The sequence below is a fragment of the Gekko japonicus genome, unplaced genomic scaffold, assembly GCF_001447785.1.
Source record: "Gekko japonicus isolate JY-2015 unplaced genomic scaffold, Gekko_japonicus_V1.1 scaffold10, whole genome shotgun sequence".
Taxonomy (NCBI): Eukaryota; Metazoa; Chordata; class Lepidosauria; order Squamata; family Gekkonidae; genus Gekko; species Gekko japonicus.
The window spans coordinates 2,346,851-2,363,624 of record NW_015167526.1 but is presented as its reverse complement, the minus strand read 5'-3'; the positions used below and the strand labels follow the sequence as shown (position 1 = coordinate 2,363,624).

The following is a 16,774-nucleotide window of genomic DNA, read 5'->3' as shown; positions in this document are numbered from 1 at the left end:
AGCAGGAAGGAAACGAGGGGCTGGGGCAAGCAGATGCCGTTTGGGTGGATGCCCAGTCCTGCTCTTTGGAGCAGAGTCCGCCAGACCCGGCTTGATCGTGCAGACTGCAAGCACGGGAGCTTGGGAGGAGGCCCCCGCTTCACCTCTTGCTGTTCTCTCTCGTAGGCAAAACCGTGGTGGAGTGAATCGGCGTACCCTGACAAAGAAGAGTAGGAGGGTGCCAAGTCCGGGGGCCACCGCCTGCGTCGCTTCTAGCCCAAAGGATTTTTGCGCCGGTCTTGGTCTTAATGTGGGTGGTTACTTTGGGGGTAGGTCCCTACCACAGCTGCAGAGCAGAGGTGTGGTGGTGGCAGGAGAGATTCCTGCTCGCGTTTTGTTTCTAAATGTGCAATGTGTTCATGCGCTGGGCAGGCCGGCCCAGCTTATTTGCTTAGTGATCATACGGCTTTGGAGGGTCTCGGGTGGCCTGCTTTGGAAGCGCTTGGCCTTAAGACCCCTTGGCAAGTTGGCATCCACCCCTCCCGGAGTCGAGAGGGCTGTTGAGCCTGGTCAGTGGGACGCGAATAGCTTGAGGCTGGTCCAGACAGCAGACAAGTCCCCCGCAAGAGGGGTCGGAAGGTGTGCTGCTGACTTGCATTCCACTGGGGAGAAGAATTTCTCCTCTTGCGTTTAGCAAACTGGGCTGAGTTCCTAAGCAAGTCTCTGTGACCGATCAAGGAGAGAGAAACGTAGGGAAAAGCCATAATCGATGGTGGATGGGCCCTTTGAAGGTCCTTTCTTTTCTTTAATACCAGAAGTGCCCAGTTAAAAATAGAGGCAGGTTTTGACAGAAGGTCAACCTCTCCTCCTCCTTTCTGTGCTGATTGTTCTGTAGTAGAGAATGTCCCTTTTAAATTTCATGTAATAAAAATTTGTATTTACCAGCGTTGTCCTTCCCGTCTCTTTTAACAACTGCTAATACTGGCCTGTCCCCCTGCCTGTACTACAGAGATTGCCAGATTTATTCTTTTGGCTTTGCCTCTTTGAGAGGGGAAGAATTCTCTGCGTGACTGAATGCTCCAGTCGCTCAAAGGGCAGGGGGCCTTGGAAAGTGATGGGTCGCACAAGCAGACCTGGGTCGAAAAAGTTAAGCCTGTGCTCCCTCTAAGCTGTGGAGCCCTGTGAGCAACTGGCATTAAAGTTGTGAGGAAGTGATCTGGCTACTGCATCAATTAGTTTTCTCTGGAGCCATCCCTCCTGAGCTAAGGCAAAAATGTGTGAGCCGGAGGCTAAAAAAATGTGAGCTGGCTCACACTAACTCAGCTTGGAGGGAACACTGGATCCGGATTGGGGAAAGGACCCCCGCCCTGGCTGCAGTTCTCTGTCAAGGGTGCTGTGTCTTCTTGAACCTGTTCCTCACACAGGAAGGAATGTTAGAGTCCGGGTGAGCAAGTGCAGAGAAATGCTCTCCACCCAAGAATTCTCCTCGGTATCTCAGTTTACTGTGAGCGTCCTCTGTGGAGAGGGGCTCAGTTGCACACTTAGGGGGTGGAGAGAAGGGGCAGGTGCCGCTAAGAGCTCAGTGGCTAGAACGCGAACTCTTCCTTTTGGGGCATTAAGACCAAATGACCCTCCCAGTGGGACAGACTGTCCAAAAAGTAAATTCTCAGGAGACGGGGAGGGACTCTTTTCTTCCGTGCCGGGGGGGGGGGGGGGGGTCTCTCCAGAACACCCACGTCAAGGAACAGCCTCCAAGGTGCCGCCCGCACTCCCGGCACCCACCATCAGGTCCGCCTCGATCTCTTCGTACAGCCGGGCTAGCTTCTCCTCTCGCGCCACCAGGGTGGTGCTGGCCTCGTGGGGAAAGGGGGCCATGTGTGTGCAACTTTCCTTTATTCCCTGCTCAGCCTGAAAAGCCTGTGTCTCCTTTTAATTTAAACTACAAGTCCTGAGTCTGATCCCTGGGGGGGGGGGGACACCTGTGTTGCTCTCTGAAGTGTGGTAACAGAGAGGGGGCGCTGGATAGACTTTTCACCCCTGGAGCACCATAACCAGAAACTGCCACAGGAGGTGGCTGCGGCTACAAACATGGAAGACTTCAAGAGGGAACTGGATCAGCATATGGAGCAGAGGTCCATCAGTGGCTCTTAGCCACAAGGTATAGAGAGGAACACTCAGTCTGGGGCAGGTGATGCTCTGTATTCTTGGTGCTTGGGGGGGGGCAAGAGTGGGAGGGCTCCTGGTGTCATCTGGCCCCACTGCTGGACCTCCTGAGGGCACCTGGTGTTTTTGGCCCCTGTGTGACACAGAGTGTTGGACTGGAGGGGCCACTGGCCTGATCCAACATGGGCTTCTCTTATGTTCTTATGAAATGGTGAAGTGGGCAGTCAGTTGCCCCCAAGCTGTAACTTGCAGGAGCCTCTGAAGAGCAAAGCTGGAAGAGTGCTGGATGTGTGACTCCATCTGGCGGGAGCCGTGAGGTTTTCTGACCTCCTGGGGACCGGCCCAAAGGGACCGGGTCCATTCCTTCACAGCTAGGAGTGTACCCTTCTGGATTGCTTTCTTAGGGTTATGCCAGCAACTCTTTCGATTGGGTCTGATCATCAGTGCTGTTACTAAAAGTTGGTTTTATTCACAAACGATGTGAACAAACTTTGTAGAAACTGATCTGTGCTTTAGACAGGTTGCTCTGCTTTATATGGTCCAAGCACTTCTGTGCTGAAGGAGGAGAGAGAAGGCACACAGAGCTCCATTCCTCTCTCACACCCCAAACTCCTGCTGTCCAGTAGAGCCCGGGGAGACTCTGGATAGTGGCGAGTTCTGCTGGGGTGAGGGACTCAGGCGGGATGGGGGGGAGTTGAATGTGAGCAGTTCTTAAGGTGCAGCCAGTTCCCAGGGCTCTTGCCAAAGGGAGGCGCCAGGGCCCACGGTGGGTGGTTGTGATTCCCCACTCCCAAACCAACATTTGTTTGAAAATGGAAGGCTGCTTTTGCTTGCCGTGATTCATCCTTTCTCGGTGGTCCAGAGGTGGGTCAGTCCTTCCTGCTCAAGATTTTTTAATTTTTTGGAGGTGACTTCTAGGGCTGGGATCTGTTCCTCCTGTGTTATTCAGGTTCGAGGAGTATTGTTCTCCAGTTTCTTAGGAGCTTTCATTTTCCCCGAAAGCTAACAGGACCCTGCTGTCGAAGAGGAAGAGCTATATCCCAGATGCAAGGACTGATGCACCCTGGACCACTGGAGAACTTGCAAAAAGCAGTATTTGTGAAGTTCGGCTGGGGTTCTGCAGGGTCATCTAGTTCAACCCTCTACACAATGCAGGAAATTCACAAATACCTCCCCCTCCACACCCCCAGTGACCCCTGTTCCATGCCCAGAAGATGCCAAAAAATCCTCCAGGATCCTTGGCCAAACTAGCCTGGAGAAAATTGCTGCCTGACCCCAAAGTGGCAATCAGCATTTCCCTGGGCATGTAAGAAAGGGCCACAAGAACTAAGCACTGATGCAACCTTTCCTGCCTTCCCTCTCATGATCTGCCTAAGTTCACAGAATCAGCAATGCTGTCAGATGGCCATCTAGTCTCTGCTTAAAATCTTCGAAAGAAGGAGAGGCCAGCACCTCCTGAGGAAGCCTGTTCTGCTGAGGAACCACTCTGTCAGGAAGCTCTTCCTAAGGTTTAGCTGGAAACTCTTTTGATTTAATTTCAACCCGCTGGTTCTGGTCTGACTTTCTGGGGCAACAGAAAACAACTCTGTACCATCCTCTATATGGAAGCCCTTCAAGTCCTTGAAGATGGTTATCGTATCACCTCTCCAGGCTCAACATGCCCAGCTTCTTCAACCTTTCCTCACAGGACTTGGTCTCCAGAACCCTCACTATCTTTGTTGCCCTCCTCTTAACACCTTCCAGCTTGGCTATCACCTTCTAAAATTGTGGTGGCCAAAACTGGACACAGGACTCCAGGTGAGGTCTAACCAGCGCAGAGCAAAGCAATACCATCACTTTGCGTGGTCTGGACACGATACTTGTTGATATTCCTTCAGCTCATGTCGTTTCAACGTGACCCTCTACTGACTGCAGCTACTGAATGCTTCAAGACACTTCCACCAAAAGTAAGCATTTATTAAATACAAGAAAAGCCAGAGAAAGATCTTAAAAACCAGTGGCAACCAATCCTGCAGTGTTATTTTGAAGAGCAAAGTGCTATGAGGGAGGTCACAGAGGGAAGCTGGGGCAGAGTTTGGATACACTCGAGATGGGTTCAGAGGGGGACACTTTGGTGGCAGGAGGAGGTGTGAATAAATTAACAACAACAAAAAAAGGTGTGTGTCCGCACAGCTGGCCTTTGCCCCTGAGCAGCAGAAACGGGGGTCACTCCTGCGCAAGAGAAAGAGCCACCGGGGACTCGCTTTCCCCCTTTTATACAAAATATTTACACCTCTGCTGTTTTTAAGTAAATACAAATAAAAATTAGTGCATTAACCTATCCCCAAAAGAGCAGGAGAGCGGGCATCCCCTTCCTGCCGGTCATCTCAAGTAGTTTTCGGTGTGGCTAACGGCGTTTCACTTGCCTCTGGGCTGAGTGAGTAGAAGCCGCAGGAGGAGGACGGAGACAGACAGATGCACACAACCAGTAATCGGAAGGATTCCCTTTAGCCCGGATGTCTGCCGCCTGCCCAAGAGCACTTAAACAGGTCAAGAGGGGCGCTTCTCCCCCAGTGCCTCAGCGTCCACGGCTGCGGCTGTTCGGAGGACAGCTGTACATTCGGGATGAGTATTCAAGTGAAAGGAAACCGCAGTCGTGATCCGAGAGGGGGGGCCCTTCGTTGGCAACCGGCGTCTGTGAACAGGGACCGAGGGAGCACCTTGGGGACTGACTCCTGGTCCCCAGCCTGGGACTTGCCCGTTCTCGGCCGCGTCCTGCAGCTGGCCCCGCCTGCTCTTCCAAAGGAATCCCTCTATGTGGACGAAGAAGGGCGCCAGGAGGTTATCTGGACACGCAATCGTGTCCCCGAGAAAGAAGCTCCGTCGCACGGGGTGGAGGAGGAACACCAGGAAGAACGAGTTCTCTTTCGTTAATGCAACCATAAATAACTAATAAATATACACATCAAGTCACTCAGTGGCACACTCTCTTCGGGGCCAAGGCGGGGGGTGGGGGGGAGGCAACTTCTCTGACAATGTGGCAACGGGAAGGCCTGTGAGGTATCTGACGGAATGAGAAGTCGCCTCGAGAGAATGTGGCAATTCAAGAAGACGAAGACGGGCAGAGCCCTGGCGAAAGCAGGCTTGGTTGGCACCCAGCTGGATACCCTGCGCGGGGGCGCCGGGGGGGGGGGGGGGGGGGATGAGGCTCTTTTCTTCCAGATCTGCCATGGCTGGCTCTCTTGGGCGTCTCTAAGCTTACCATATGACGTCATGCCCACTTGGGCCAGAAAATGGGTAGATCTCCAGTGTCGAAAAGGAGGCCTTGGCACAGGGAGGTTTTTCTTCTCTGGTGTGCAGCAAGGCTGGATTCGTCGTGCACCCACAGCAAAGTCAGAAAACATCTGTGTGTCGTGTCCCCCCCCCAGTTTTGATCATTCCCCCTCAGCCCCACTCACAGACCACACAGAACCCCGCCCCGTTCACAGTATTCACAGTCGTGTTCCGTCAGGAGAGCTTTCCTCCTGCTGCAGAGAAACGAAACTATTTGGACTTGCTTCTCTGTCTCCCACCAGTTGGACGTTACCGGTCACAGCAGGCTAGAATAAAACTGAGCGCTCGGCACCGGCTCTTTGCTGATGGAGAGCCGCCAGCCAGCCAGCCAGCCAGCCAGCCCGTTTTGACCCAGTGATACCTTTACGTCGAAAGATCGCTTTGCAAGAGCCCACACAGCAGTTAAGGGGGATCAGAGGAAGGAAAAGAAAAGAGAATGTGGTCGCTGGCCGGGTGCATCTTGGATCGGGTACCAGTGCAATTCAGCCAGTGGACTCCCAAACAAACCGGACCACAAGAGCAAAGCTAGATGGATCGTCCCTGTCCTTTTCCCAGGGAAGAGGAAAATAACCTCTTGGAATTCAGCCCCCCCCCCCCCCCGCGCCTTTTCCTTCCCTCCTTCCAGATGCAACATAAGCTCAGAGCAACCATTTCTGAGTGCCCAAGATGAGCAGTGCTTTCCACTGGTTTTGTTGTATGTGGGCACGCCTTTCCTTTTGTCCCTGAACAAAAGATTCGTGCTTGCAGTAATCTGGCAACCAACACCTTAAATGTGCCATTAAAATATAGATTCTCTGGAAACACACGTTTGTTGGTTCCTCATCCCCCCCCCCACGCCCCTTCCACCAGGGTCAAGGTAACTCCTCCCGGCCTCCTGGCCCCTGCCTGCCTCAGAGAGCAAGAGGCTCTGAGTGTCTGGTACCTGTCACTACAGCGGCCCCCGTCTGAGCTCACCAATGTGGGCAAGAGATAATAATATGCGGCCTGGCCTCGAGAAAGGTCTGGCCAGTCAGCTCCCGTTCCGCAGTCACTGCTTGTAATTACAAAAGAAATGTATGGATTTCAAGGTTTGACCATCAGTCTGTGTGCTAAACTATCCTACAAGTATTTCACAAACAAGGCAGTCAAGACAACCCATCCACCTATGACTACAAAATGGAAGTTTTCCAGCAACCAACCACGGTGGCAGCAAAATCCAGAGGAAAGGGTCAGCGTTTGGCCCCCTTTGGTGTCGGGGTGGTGGGGGGAGGCCTTCCGTGGAGCTTTGGGCGTTTCAGCAGGGGCGTGGAAAGGGCTTCTCCAAAGGTGCCTGTCGCCTTGGCACAGAGCGGCTCAGCCGCTGAGAGGGTCCTCGCGGTAGTGGATGGCATACCGGAGTTTTTCCAACATTATATCCAGGGACGAGTACTGAGGAAGTTTGATCATGAACATGCAGGTCTCCACACGGATGTAGCGTGAGTCTGGAGAACCTGAAAAGAATCGCAGAGAAGGGCTGTGTGACCCAGCTTGGTTGGGTGAGGCCTAAGACATAATTGGCCACTCCACCTTCCAGACCTCCTTGTCGACTGGCTTCAGCAGTCAGCCACCACCTTGAGTCCCACTGAGAAAGGACAATACGATTCAAGACGGAGGCAGCGGAGCGATGTCACTTGACATTTTCAAAGCCCTCCTGAAACCACACAAAGTGAGAGGCCGGGAAGGCCGGAGGGAGGCACCCCAGCAAGCTGCCTCCCTCCTGCTGTACATATTTATGGACACCCAACATAAAGAGCCATCGGAAGCCAGAATGGATCGCAACCAATGCGCTCTCTAAGCTTGTGAGCAGGAATTCTGCTTTGTGAGCGGCTGGCATTAAAGCTGTGAGCGAGCCATTTGGCTCCTGTATAAATTAGTTTGCTCCGGAGCCAGCCTTCCTGAGCTAAGACAAAAATGTGTGCGCTGGAGGCTAAAAAAACTGTGAACTAGTTCACACTGACTCAGCTTAGAGGGAACACTGAGATTCGTAACCCCATTGGTTCTCAAACCTGCTGGGAAGAAAAGTCACCCAACCTAAGTACAAACCGTGGGATATTCCAATCCCCTGACTCTGGCTTTTTTTGACAGTCCGGTTTTCCAAAACTTAACGCCCACAACGCTCTTACCTTCCCAAAATATACAAACCAAGAGCCCTCTGGGCCATTACCTGCCGTGCCGTCTGGAGGTGCGATTTTCATGGGGTAGGGAGGGACGTGCGCGGTGTCTGGCCCCCCATCCTTACAGGGGCAGGTAAAAGGAATCCGCTCCTGGTTGCAGGCAAACTTGATGAACTTGCAAAGTTCCTCCTGCGTGAACATCTCTAAGGCCCCCCAGAAAAACTCAATATGCTGGTCCGTTTCCATCAGTCCTACTTGGTACATGGTATGTGCCTGTCCACAAGGGAAGGGATGGGGACAGAGAAAGAGAGAGAGACAGAGGAGATAAACTCAGTCATGTCACCCAAACACGTTCTCTTTCGCAGCCTATGCCAGTCTCTGGTTTATGCATTTATTACACTTATATTCCAACCACCCTATCCCATGGTGGGCGCAGGGCCCATGGAAGGCTGTTACGCTATTCCTGGGCAGGAAGGGGGCGTGGCTGCCCGTGCTCCCCCATCCCTTCCACACAAGCACGCCCAGGGCCTGTGGAACCCACATCCAGTCTGCAGAGACCAAAGGTTTGGAATCCCACGCATTTACATTCGGTTAGCATCTTGGGAAGAGGGCCGTGAAAAACACGAACCTTGAGGAACTCCAGGTTGATGTAGGGGAGCCCGCAGGTCCTGAGCTCCATCTCCAGGGGCGTCAACATGGTCAGGAGCTGCAGGGGGATGATGGAGCCCAGGCCGGCTCGCACGGCCATCACGCTCTCGGGGTTCTGCAGCTCGTGCATCCGCAGGTTCCGGATCGCTGTTGCATAGATGTCCTTGTTCTCCCACCTGGGACGAGAGAAGAGGCGCTGACTTCCAAACGCCGAGCGGGCACACGGAAGGGCTCGCCTCGCCCCCACGCCAGCCTTGGCCGCCTCTTGGGACAGGCTGCAGGCCGATGTTTGACTCTCCGGTCCCACTAAGCACTTTCACTTGCTCCACGCCCCTGTTGAAACGCCCAAAGCTCCATGGAAGGCCTCCCCCCCCCCACATTTCAGTCTTCCTCAACACTCTCCCTATTTTCAGTTCTTGCTGTATTTTAACTTGGTACCATAAAGCTTTCATCTTTGGGCTTTATTTGTGTGCACTGTTTTCAACGGATTTAACTTTACCCAGGTTAAAGGTAAAGGTTTCCCTTGCTCGAAAGCCAGTCGAATCCGACTCTAGGGTTGGTGCTCATCTCCGTTTCAAAGCCGAAGAGACAGCGCTGTCCGAAGACATTTCCGTGGTCATGTGGCCGGCATGACTAAACACCGAGGCGCACGGAATGCTGTTACCTTCCCACCAAAGTGGTACCTATTTATCTACTTGCCATTTCTTGCTTTCGAACTGCTAGGTTGGCAGGAGCTGGAACTAGAGAAGGGAGCTCACTCCGTCATGCGGCACCCGGGTCTCGAACTGCTGAACTACTGACCTTCCACAGCCTGTAGTTCAGCATCTTAACCACTTGAGCCACCGCAGCTACCCAGGTTAGCAAGCCCTAAATATGGGGTTGGCCAAACTGTCACCCAATTAATGGAGAGTTTATCATCTTAAGATTTATCTTGGAAGACGAAATGTGTACATTGCTTGGTTACTTTTGATTCAGGAGAGTGAGTTATAAATAGTTACGTACTCTCTTAAGTATAACTAGCTGTCAGTTTATTTATTCCTATCCTGCCCGATCACCTTAGACCCAACCTGTCTAACAAAGCAACAAGGACACCCAAAGTCCATCCGTCCGCGGGGCCCATGCTCTTGTGCACACAGGAAGGCCCAGCTGAGCAGTCCTGAGAAATGGCAAATATGGAAGTTAGATTACTTTGGGGTTTCCTAAAGAAAGTGGGGTGTAGCTTGTTAAAACCCCAATGTGAATGCTGAAGAAATGATGAGCCTCCTTGTTGCTTTCAGGCAATGAAAAAATGCATCGGAATGCAGAAAGCAGCCGGTGCTTGCTCGTAAACCCAAACAACAAGGGGAAAAGCCTAGTATCATAGGAGTTCTCAAATGTACAAATTCCACTAGTAGAAAGCACCATCAAAGATTGCCAAAACAATATATTAAACCATTATAAAGCTGGGGGGGGCACAACAGCAACATTAGTGCATACTGTAACTATAATAAGGAATAAGTTCAATATTTCCTCCTTAGAAGATAAGACATAAAGTCCATGTAGTCACACTTGTGGTTCTCCTATGATTTGCTTCTTACACTATGAACCTTGTGGTCTGTTGAAATTGTCGAAATCAGGTTCCACTTAACACAGCCGGCAAACTGAAGAAGTCGAAGGAAACGCCTCTTCCAAGTATCTAGAATGGGCGTCTTTGCAAAGGCAGTTTGGAAAATGTTATGACTATGTGGACTCCTCCTGTCAAGTAACACTGACTACATGGACTTTCTGTCGTATCTTCAAAGGAGGAAACGTCATATCTTATGCCTTAATATAGTTACAGTATGCACTAATGTTGTTGTGACACCACCAGCTTTATAATGATTTAATATATTGTTTTGGCAATCTTTGATGGTGTTTTCAACTAGGGGAATCTGCACATGTGGGTGCTCGCGCGTGGCTGATAAACAAGGGGACTCCCACGCCAGGGGCAGGTCCACCTACCACACGTCACGCGGGCCCCTGCCATTCCCTGTTGCTCCTGGGCTCCCCCTTGCCCCTCCGAGTCCACAGGGGGTCCCTCTCCTTACCCTCCCCCCTCTGCCACTCCCATCGCAGACCACTTCAAAATGACAGAAACACACACACACGGTCTGCGCAGCCTTTTCCCGGATGGGCACCCCAGTCTTGGAAGGCCCGCTGCGACAGCCTCCACGGCACAGGCCCCGACCAGTCCCTCCGCCCCACCCAGGCTCCCAGGGCCGCTCTGCCGGTTGCGGGAGGAGGCTCCGTGACTCACACGACGGGAATGTGCCTGCCCCGGGCACACAGCTCCACCTCCTCTCCCGTCATGGTCACGTAGGTGAACTTGCAGCTGGGCTTGTTGGGGCAGTCGGGGCTCTCCATGGCCAGGTGCTGGGAGGCGATCTCGGCACACAGGGCCTCCAGCTCCGCCTCGTCGTTGAGCTAGAACGACAGGGAGGAGGGGCGTCACGAGGGATGGCCGGGGAAAACTTTATGGGCGGGGAAGTCAGCCGAGGGCGAAAGCCGGGATACGGCACCCAGCCCGGCTGCTGCCACGGTGCCCGGCTGGTCAAGCGGGACTCCCCGATTTCATTGCCATGGAGGGAGCTGGCCTGCGCGCGCACCGAGGGAGCCTGCTCACGCACCACCCAGGGGACGGCAAGGAGGACAACAGCCTGGCACCCAGGAAGACCCGCGGAGCACGTCTCGTGGAGTGGGGGACTCTCCAGGGCACCGCGAGCCTCAGGCATCCAGTGTCCTGGCTGTGGACAGGCACTGGCAACCAGGAGGGCTCAGGGACTTCGAGAGAAAGGGAGCTAAAAGCAGGGCGGGAACAATAACAGCCAGAAGGGTCCAAGGCCCCATGGAGACCATCGGAAAGCCAGACAGCAACAGCTGAGAAGACTGCTGGGGGGAAAACCCAGTGTGGCGCGGGGGGGGGGGGGCACTTTTAAGACCAACAAAGTTTAATTCTGGGCAGAAGCTTTCGTGAGCGTGCATGTACCTGAAGAAGTGTGCAAGCACACAAAAGCTTATGCCCAGAATTAAACTTTGTTGGTCTTAAAAGTGCCCCCCCTGGACTCAAATGTGGTTCTTTGGCTTCAGACCAACATGGCGACCCACCTGAATTTACTTGCTGGGGGATGGGGGGGGAAGGTCAAGGATCATCTCCGTGTGGCAGATGGGACGAGTGGGTGACAAGCAGAGACGGCAGCGGGGGGGGGGGGGGGGGGCGGGGTCGGATGGGAGGAGCCAGAAGGAGGAGGTGAGAGGAAGCGTCCCTCCCATCTCAAGGCTTCTTTGGCCCTGAGCCCAGGATTCGGGGCGGGGGGGGGCCTTCCCCAGTGAGGGCCTCCCGTGCCTTCTTGCCGCCCTTTGCTGGGGCCCATTTTGCCAGACAGACCCCGTCTGGCACTCAAAAGGGGCCGATTCTCTTCCGGACAGACTGCACGGGGTTAGCTCTTGTTTTTCTAAAGACGTCACTCAGGATCTGCTCCACAGCCGCTGAGTCAGCATCGGGAACATGTACCCTCTTAGCACTGCCCAAATTATGACCGCAAGAGGCTGCCATAGAAGAACACATTTTTCTGGGAACGCAACCCAGACAGCGCTGCCAAATGGAGCAGCACCGAGTCACCGCAAAAAGCAGTATTCACTCTTCACTTCTGAGAAAGACACCTGGGGAGAACTACACATGAACATCTGATGGCACCCTCAGCTGGACCTTGGGGCCCCCGCATCCATCCGGCAGCTGATCAAAGGGCCGATTCTCAGCACGTTTAGGGGCTCAACCTTCTACGAATGCCAGAGTCAACCTGCAGGCCTGTGCAACCAACCCTATACCAGTTAAAGGGGTGGCTGCTTGTAGATGTATTTCAGGATTCGCCCTGCAAGGGTGGTGAAAACGTCTTGCCTCCCCTTTCGGCACACCAGTCCACACAGCGTCCCTCTCTCTCTGCCACTTGGCCTCCAGAGTCTCTCTCCATTTAAGCCTCAGCAGATTTCTTGAGGATCTCAGCCAGCCAGATGCCAAGAGGGGAGGGCCCTTGGGCCTGATCCTGCAGACCCCCTTCTGCTGAGAGCGGCGCTTTCCCCTTTCGCAAGAGGGCCTCTTATGACCGAGGAAGGTGCCTTGAGCACACACCTGTGGGTGGAAAGGATCTAGGAGATCCAGCCCGAGTCACTTAATCCAGGACAGATCAAGATGGGCGGCCATGTCAGTCTGTCTGTAGCAGCAGAAAAGAGCAAGAGTCCAGGAGCACCTTCAAGACTAACAAAATGTAATGCCTCGGGTAACTGCTGGAGATGCAAAAAAAATATAGGGTCCTATTTTCATATTTGGTGGAGATGCAAGAAATTAGCTAAATTTTGGAAAGAGATACAAAAACTAATAGTAGAAATAATAGTTGAATTGGTGGAAACCATTATTAAGGAAAGAATTAGTAGGCACATAGATGAACAAAACCTATTGAGGCAGACTCAGCACGGTTTCTGTAAGGGAAGATCTTGTCTCACTAACCTGTTAGTGTTCTTTGAGGGGGTGAACAAACATGTGGACAAGGGGGATCCAATAGATATTATTTACCTTGACTTCCAGAAAGCTTTTGATAAAGTTCCTCATCAAAGGCTCCTAAGTAAGCTCAAAAATCATGGGATAGAAGGACAAGTCCTTTTATGGATCAAAAACTGGCTAGTTCATAGAAAACAGAGAGTGAGTGTAGGTGGGCAATTTTCTCAGTGGAGGGTGGTAAGCAGTGGGGTACCGCAGGGATCAGTACTTGGTCCACTGCTTTTTAACTTGTTCATTAATGATTTGGAGATGGGAGTAAGCAGTGAAGTGGCTAAATTTGCGGATGATACAAAGTTGTTCAGGGTGGTGAAAACCAGTGAGGATTGTGAGGCACTCCAAGGGGATCTGTCAAGGATGGGCGAGTGGGCGTCAACATGGCAAATGGGGTTCAATGTGACCAAGTGCAAGGTGATGCACATTGGAGCCAAAAATCCTAAATATAAATACACATTGATGGGGTCTGAACTGGCAGAGACTGAGCAAGAGAGAGATCTTGGAGTTGTAGTGGATAACTCACTGAAAATGTCGAGACAGTGTGTGACTGCAATAAAGAAGGCCAATGCTATGCTGGGGATTATTAGGAAGGGTATTGAAAACAGATCAGCCAATATAATAATGCCCCTATATAAATCAATGGTGAGACCTCATTTGGAATACTGTGTGCAGTTCTGGGCACCACACCTTAAAAAGGATATTATAGCTTTGGAAAAAGTGCAGAAAAGGGCAACTCGAATGATAAAAGGGTTGGAACACTTTCCCTATGAGGAAAGGTTAAAGCGCTTAGGGCTCTTTAGCTTGGAGAAAAGACGACTGAGGGGTGACATGATCGAGGTTTATAAGATTATGCATGGGAAAGAGCAGGTAAAGAAAGAGGTACTTTTCTCCCTTTCTCACAATACAAGGACGTCCTTCTTCACCCAAAGAGTGATTAACACTTGGAATTCACTGCCACAGGAAGTGGTGGGTGCTACAAGCATGGACGGCTTCAAAAGGGAATTAGATAAGCATATGGAGCAGAGGTCCATCAGTGGCTATTAGCCACAAGGTATAGCTAGGGGCTCTGGGGCAAGTGATGCTCTGTCTTCTTGGTGCTTGGGGGGGGTCAACAGTGGGAGGGCTTCTAATGTCCTGGCCCCACTGCTGGACCTCCTGATGGCACTGGTATTTCTGGCCACTGTGTGACACAGAGTGTTGGACTGGATGGGCCTTTGGCCTGATCCAACATTGGCGTCTCTTATGTTCTTATGTTCTTAAATACTAGAAATAGAATTAAAGCTCGACCCGGAAGTATACCTCCTAAATATTTTACCAGAAGGAATTAAATATAACGATCTATGTGTGACACTGTATATTCTTACCAGCGCTAGAATTCTCCTAGCGAAATGCTGGAAATCAGAAAAAATTCCAGATAGAGAAGAGTTGATTACAAAAATTATGGAAATTTAAGAAATGGACGAACTAAATATGATACTGCTGGCAAAAGATGAAAGTTCATTTAAAAAAAGATGGCAGAAATTAGACAGATGGATAGATACAAATGTGTAAAGAATCTCCAAAGGATACTTTGTATTAAGAAGTGTTATTTTGTATGTTTAGTTTGGAAAATAAGTAAATAAACTTAAAAAAAAAAAGACCAACAAAATGTGTGGCACGGTAGGAGCTTTCGTGAATATCTGAAGAAGTGAGCAGAGACTTGTAAAAGCTCGTACCATGCCACAAATTTGGATGGTCTTTAAGCTGCTACTGGACTCTTGCTCTTTTCTACTTAAGACAGATCCTGACTGAAACCTTTGAAACCCTAAACGGTCCGGGAGCGACATACCTGAAGGACCACCTCTCCCGATCTAACCCCACCCCCACCCTGCTTGCGCTCATCACGGCGCAATTTTTTGACAGTGCCTGGTCTTCGGGAAGCCCGTCTTGCTTCCATCAGGGCGAGGGCTTTTTCTATCATGGCCCCGTCCTGGTGGGACGCTTCATCGGAGGAGACACCTGCCCTGCGCGACCTTCTCAACGTCCTGCAGCAGGACGTGCGAGACGGAATTGTTCCGGCGGGCCTTTTGGTAATCCTATTTTCAGCAGTTATGGGTCTGCCAGATGTTTTCTCTTTGGAAAATTTGTAGGTACTGGGAGAATGTCGAGATTTTAACTGTCTTAATGATGAACCTTATGGTTCCACGGCATGTCTTTTAAAATGTTGTGGGCCGCATGGCAGGAGAGGGGTGGGATAGGAATCTATTAAATAAATGAACCCCCCGAGGCCTTTTCCGACAGTCTGCTTCCCCACACTTTTAAATGGCCGCTAGGAAGGAAGCACCCAAGACTTACGTTTTCAAATTTTTTGACGTAGTTGTAGGTGAGGATGTCTGCCTCCTGGAGGTCCAGGTCTGGATCCAGTGGCTCTCCCACCAAGGTCTTCCAGAAGGAAGGCAGGAGGTCCAGGGGCAGGGGGACGTCCGCCCGGATGGCGATGCCCAGCAGCTGCCCGAAGAAGTGCAGCAGCTGCTCCTCCCCGTAGCTGATGGGGCTGGGCGTCAGAATGTACTTGCCCTGGTGACAGAGAAAAGGGCGTGAAGAACCTCAAGGCACTCACGCTGCCAGCCCGAAAGGGCAGCCAAGCAGACGGTGCCCCCCCCCCACACCACCCCCGCCGGGGCCAGCGACTGTGCCGGAAGGGCAGTGCGGTGTTCTGGCCCTTCTTGCAGGCTGGGGGGACCGCGCGAGTACCTTGTTCTTATTGACGGCCGAGCTGGGACAGAGCAGGAGGAGGGACAGCAGTGAACTCTGGAGCTCCTTACAGACCTGCCACAGGAAGTGACGGAAAGAGCCACCTGGGAGAAGCCAAGATGGACCCTTCAGAGCCACACCCCAGCCGGCCACGACCCCCCCTTCCTCCTCAAGAAGTCACCCTCCCGCTCTTGTCCTCCCGCTCTTGTCCACTAAGGACGGGGCAACCACCGCGCCAGCAGCCATTCCCGCGGCCCTCCCCAACCTGACACCTCACAAGGTTACCAAGAAAAACTGGGAAATGGTTGTGAGATCAAAACCCCCCACAGTAGCCGTGTATTGGGGTGGAGGGGTGCAGCAGCTGACTGGGTGGAGGGAGATGGATTCTAGGCTACATATGGATTCTAGGGTAGCCAGTTTGCTGTCATGGTTAAGAGCGCAGACTCTAATCTGGGAGAACCGGGTTTGATTCCCCACTCCTCCACGTGCAGCTGCTGTGGACCTCGGGTCAGTTACAAGTTCTTTTAGAGCTGTTCTCCCAAGGGCATTTCTCAGGAGAGCTCTCTCAGCCCCGCCTCCCTCCCAGGGTGTCTGTTGTGGGGAGGGGAAGGGAAAGGGGATTGTCAGCCGCTCTGAGACTCCTTCGGGTAGTGAAGGGCAAGGGGTATACATATAATCTCTTCTACATATTCCCCACCAGTTTCTCCAGGTTTCCTACACACTCAGGACTAGCAGCATGGCTGCTGCTTAAAGACTCTCGGGTAGCAAAGCGACGACCCTTACTGGTGCCGTGGACCTCCTCGCCCGTAAAGCGGATGTTGAAGGCGTAAGTGGGATCGCCTCCACTGGCCAACTTCACACAAAGCTGTGAGGACGGGACGCAGGCCAGCTGCCGGGCCGCCTGGCAGAAGTAGGAGTTCTCGGAAGACCGTATCTCTCCTGTTTGGCCACCCACGGGCGAGGGGGGACAGAGAAGGAAGGAGAAACACACACGCCTGGGTTTGCGCTTGTAGGAGTTCTCACAGCCCCAGAATCATGACAGCTTCCTCCCCACCCTGGCCCCTGAGCCAACATTTCCAACAGATAGGGGTCATTTCCTGCAAGAGCGCACAGGAGCGGAACTCCGGCAGTAAAGAGCCCAGGGGGTGGGCACATGCAACAAGCCCCACCTGAACCCTGCTCCCAGCAGCCCTCAGTCAGAGCAAGAAGCAGCCAGGTAAGCTGCAGAGCCCCCCCCCCCGGC

The 16,774-nt window shown here is 52.5% G+C and overlaps 2 protein-coding genes across 2 annotated transcripts in view; one reads left to right on the top strand and one right to left on the bottom strand.

Moving 5' to 3' along the window:
• TRAFD1 (TRAF-type zinc finger domain containing 1) overlaps window positions 1-918 on the top strand; it is a 17,393-nt gene extending 16,475 nt beyond the window's left edge. The window contains exon 12 of the mRNA XM_015413231.1: window positions 166-918. Within this exon, the coding sequence (XP_015268717.1) occupies window positions 166-213 (48 nt within the window). The 3' untranslated portion in view covers window positions 214-918. The remainder of the gene's footprint in view (window positions 1-165) is intronic.
• Window positions 919-6,646: 5,728 nt separating this feature from the next.
• HECTD4 (HECT domain containing E3 ubiquitin protein ligase 4) overlaps window positions 6,647-16,774 on the bottom strand; it is a 127,703-nt gene continuing 117,575 nt past the window's right edge. The window contains 7 exon segments of the mRNA XM_015413276.1: window positions 6,647-6,923; window positions 7,637-7,859; window positions 8,215-8,410; window positions 10,510-10,676; window positions 15,133-15,354; window positions 15,532-15,635; window positions 16,315-16,470. Of these exon segments, the coding sequence (XP_015268762.1) occupies window positions 6,787-6,923; window positions 7,637-7,859; window positions 8,215-8,410; window positions 10,510-10,676; window positions 15,133-15,354; window positions 15,532-15,635; window positions 16,315-16,470 (1,205 nt within the window). The 3' untranslated portion in view covers window positions 6,647-6,786.